General features: G+C 33.9%; 1 protein-coding gene across 1 annotated transcript in view; it reads left to right on the top strand.

The window, feature by feature from the left end:
• The window catches only part of INPP5D (inositol polyphosphate-5-phosphatase D), an 82,856-nt gene that overhangs the window by 74,096 nt on the left and 6,260 nt on the right, over window positions 1-2,500 (top strand). The window contains exon 24 of the mRNA XM_029283693.1: window positions 1,330-1,426. Within this exon, the coding sequence (XP_029139526.1) occupies window positions 1,330-1,426 (97 nt within the window). The remainder of the gene's footprint in view (window positions 1-1,329; window positions 1,427-2,500) is intronic.

The raw sequence follows: 2,500 nt of genomic DNA, 5'->3' as shown, positions 1-2,500 counted from the left end.
TATTCTCTATTAATTGCAATTACTTTAATTGCAAGTTGCACACACATGGCAAAAAAAGAGAGGAAGTAGATGAATATTTACAGAAGATTAAGATGCTAAAGTGGAAAGTTTTTAAAACATGCAAACAGTGGTGGAAAGCTAGTGGCAGTAGATAGTATGTTGCAATGAAAGAAGTAAAAATGGCTGTGTATAAGAGTATGTTTCTTTGCGAGCAGTGTGGTGACCTAATGGTCAAGATGCTCGCCTCCCACTCAGAAGATTGAGAGTTCAATCCCAGGTAGCGGCAGATATTTCTCTCTCAAGACACAAAGAGAAAATATTTGCTGCAAACTCCATGTGGGTGTCAGGAAGAGCATCCAATCCAGCCAGTAAATGCTCAATTCCATTCAGTCGCCCCAACTTTATCCAGCAGTAAAGGATTATAGGGTTGTAAAAGGAAAAAAAAGAGCATGTTTCTTCCAACACTGTGACACAGATATTGGGTATGTTACAAAGTATATACAAGTATATTGAATGCAGTCAAAATATGTTGGTTGAATGTGTGTGTGATAAAACAAGATGAAATAAAAATATGAGTAGACAATAAATAAATGTGGATTGAATACAAAAGTGAAGTATCCAATATGAAAAAGCTGAGGTGGTTTTACCATGTAAGAAGAATGAATGAGAACTAAATAATGAAACAAATACTAGTAAAAGAAAAGTAAATGGATCAAGAGCAAAGAAGGATCAAGAAAGATCTGACTGAATGGAGTTGATGAGATCCTCAAAAAAAGAGATTAAATTTTAAAGAACAAAAAGGCAATACATGAATTGGTGTGCAGTTGTGGTAGAAGCAAGTATGATTTGCAAAGATAGAAAGATGTAGAAAGTATTGAGATTGGAATTGATACACACTAGATTTAGTTAGATTTCCATTTATTTTCTTTTATCTCCTGCCTTTAATTTCATTTGCTCCCTACTTATTCTTTTTCTGCACCGTGCATGATGTTGCTTACCCAAATATAGAAGGGCCTGTGAGGTATTCATGCTCCCTCTGAGATGAATAAGAAGTTGCACAGTTGGCAGTGATTAGCTTCTGATTTCCAATTGCTTTCCTGCTTACCACTCAGGCAGCAGTTGGGCCATCTCAGTGTAGTAGTTTTATTTGACTGACAGTATCCCAGCTATCCTTTTCTTATTTTCATTGTACAGTTCAGCCACACTAGTCACCTTGGACCTTAAATTAAATGTATACTTTATGAATACTTTAGGTTATTCAATAATAATTATAACATTATAAAGGTATAAAGAAGCACTTATATTTCATATGGATCTGTTTGCCTTCAGATTTTGTGAAAATTGAACGAGATGAAACAGCTGGACAAAAATCAATCAGAGGCTTGAGCTGTATAGACCATGCGAAAGAATGGGAACAAATCAACAAGTAGGTTGAAAGCAACTAATTGTCTGTATGCAAACATGATTGATATGTTGACTAGTGGTGACACACTACACCTATATTGACTACAGGCTATAGTTGCACTACAGACTGCACATATCAGTCTTTCTCCAATCATAATGTTGGTTTTCTTTGGAAAAAATATGACATTTTTCATTGTATTTTTATTATCTGCCAGGTAAGAATCCATGGAATCAACTTTCCTAGTTCTTTACTTGCCTATATTGTACTACATTGATAGCATATTCCACTACAGATTACATCTATAGTGCAAAAAAGGCAAGTTAAAAACTAGGAAAGTTATCAAGAAACCTAAGGTTATGATTGGAGATAAAGTGAGATACTAATATTTGGGAAAATTATACCAAAATAATATTTTAATACATTTTAATGTGATCCATGGCTTACCAATAATCTAGGACCATTTTGATTGTTGATATAGACGGTACAATGCTGATTTTTTCCTGTTGATCCTAGAACACTAATCATCTTTAATCATAGTGTTTTTGTAACTGCTATATCCCACATCTCTGTGACCTCAATTCAGCAATTTCAACGTTCATCTTCCCAGTTTTTAGCAGTTGTTTGTCTCACAGCTGTCAACAGGAACAGTAGTATTTCTTTACATAATATTTTTTCATTCTCACCTCATTTAACACTAATTATAAGACAGAGCATAATTTTTTGTTCTGTAATTATGATGTATTCCTTAAAGACATAGTACTACAGATATCTATTGACTTTACGTTCTCACCAGATATTATAGAACCTGTGAGATTCTCTGAAACATATGGGCTGATCGCTTTGTAAATATAGTTTATAGTCATAGCATTAGCTATTAGTTTTAACATAATTCTCTCACATTTTTAATGAGAGTATTTAATTCCCAAATATGTCTTATTCTCCTTCTCTTTCTAAATCTTTGCTATGTTTAGTGTACCACTCAATCCAGTTTTCAAACAATGTTTGCATGATGGTTTTAAATGTTGGAAAAGACTGGAGTTGTCCATGTTTAGATTCACTCCCATCTAGGAAGTGTGTGTGTGTATGTGTGTATAT

Source organism: Protobothrops mucrosquamatus, unplaced genomic scaffold, assembly GCF_001527695.2.
Source record: "Protobothrops mucrosquamatus isolate PMUCROS unplaced genomic scaffold, P.Mucros_1.0 scaffold183, whole genome shotgun sequence".
NCBI lineage: Eukaryota > Metazoa > Chordata > Lepidosauria > Squamata > Viperidae > Protobothrops > Protobothrops mucrosquamatus.
This window is presented reverse-complemented; position numbering and strand designations above follow the sequence as displayed.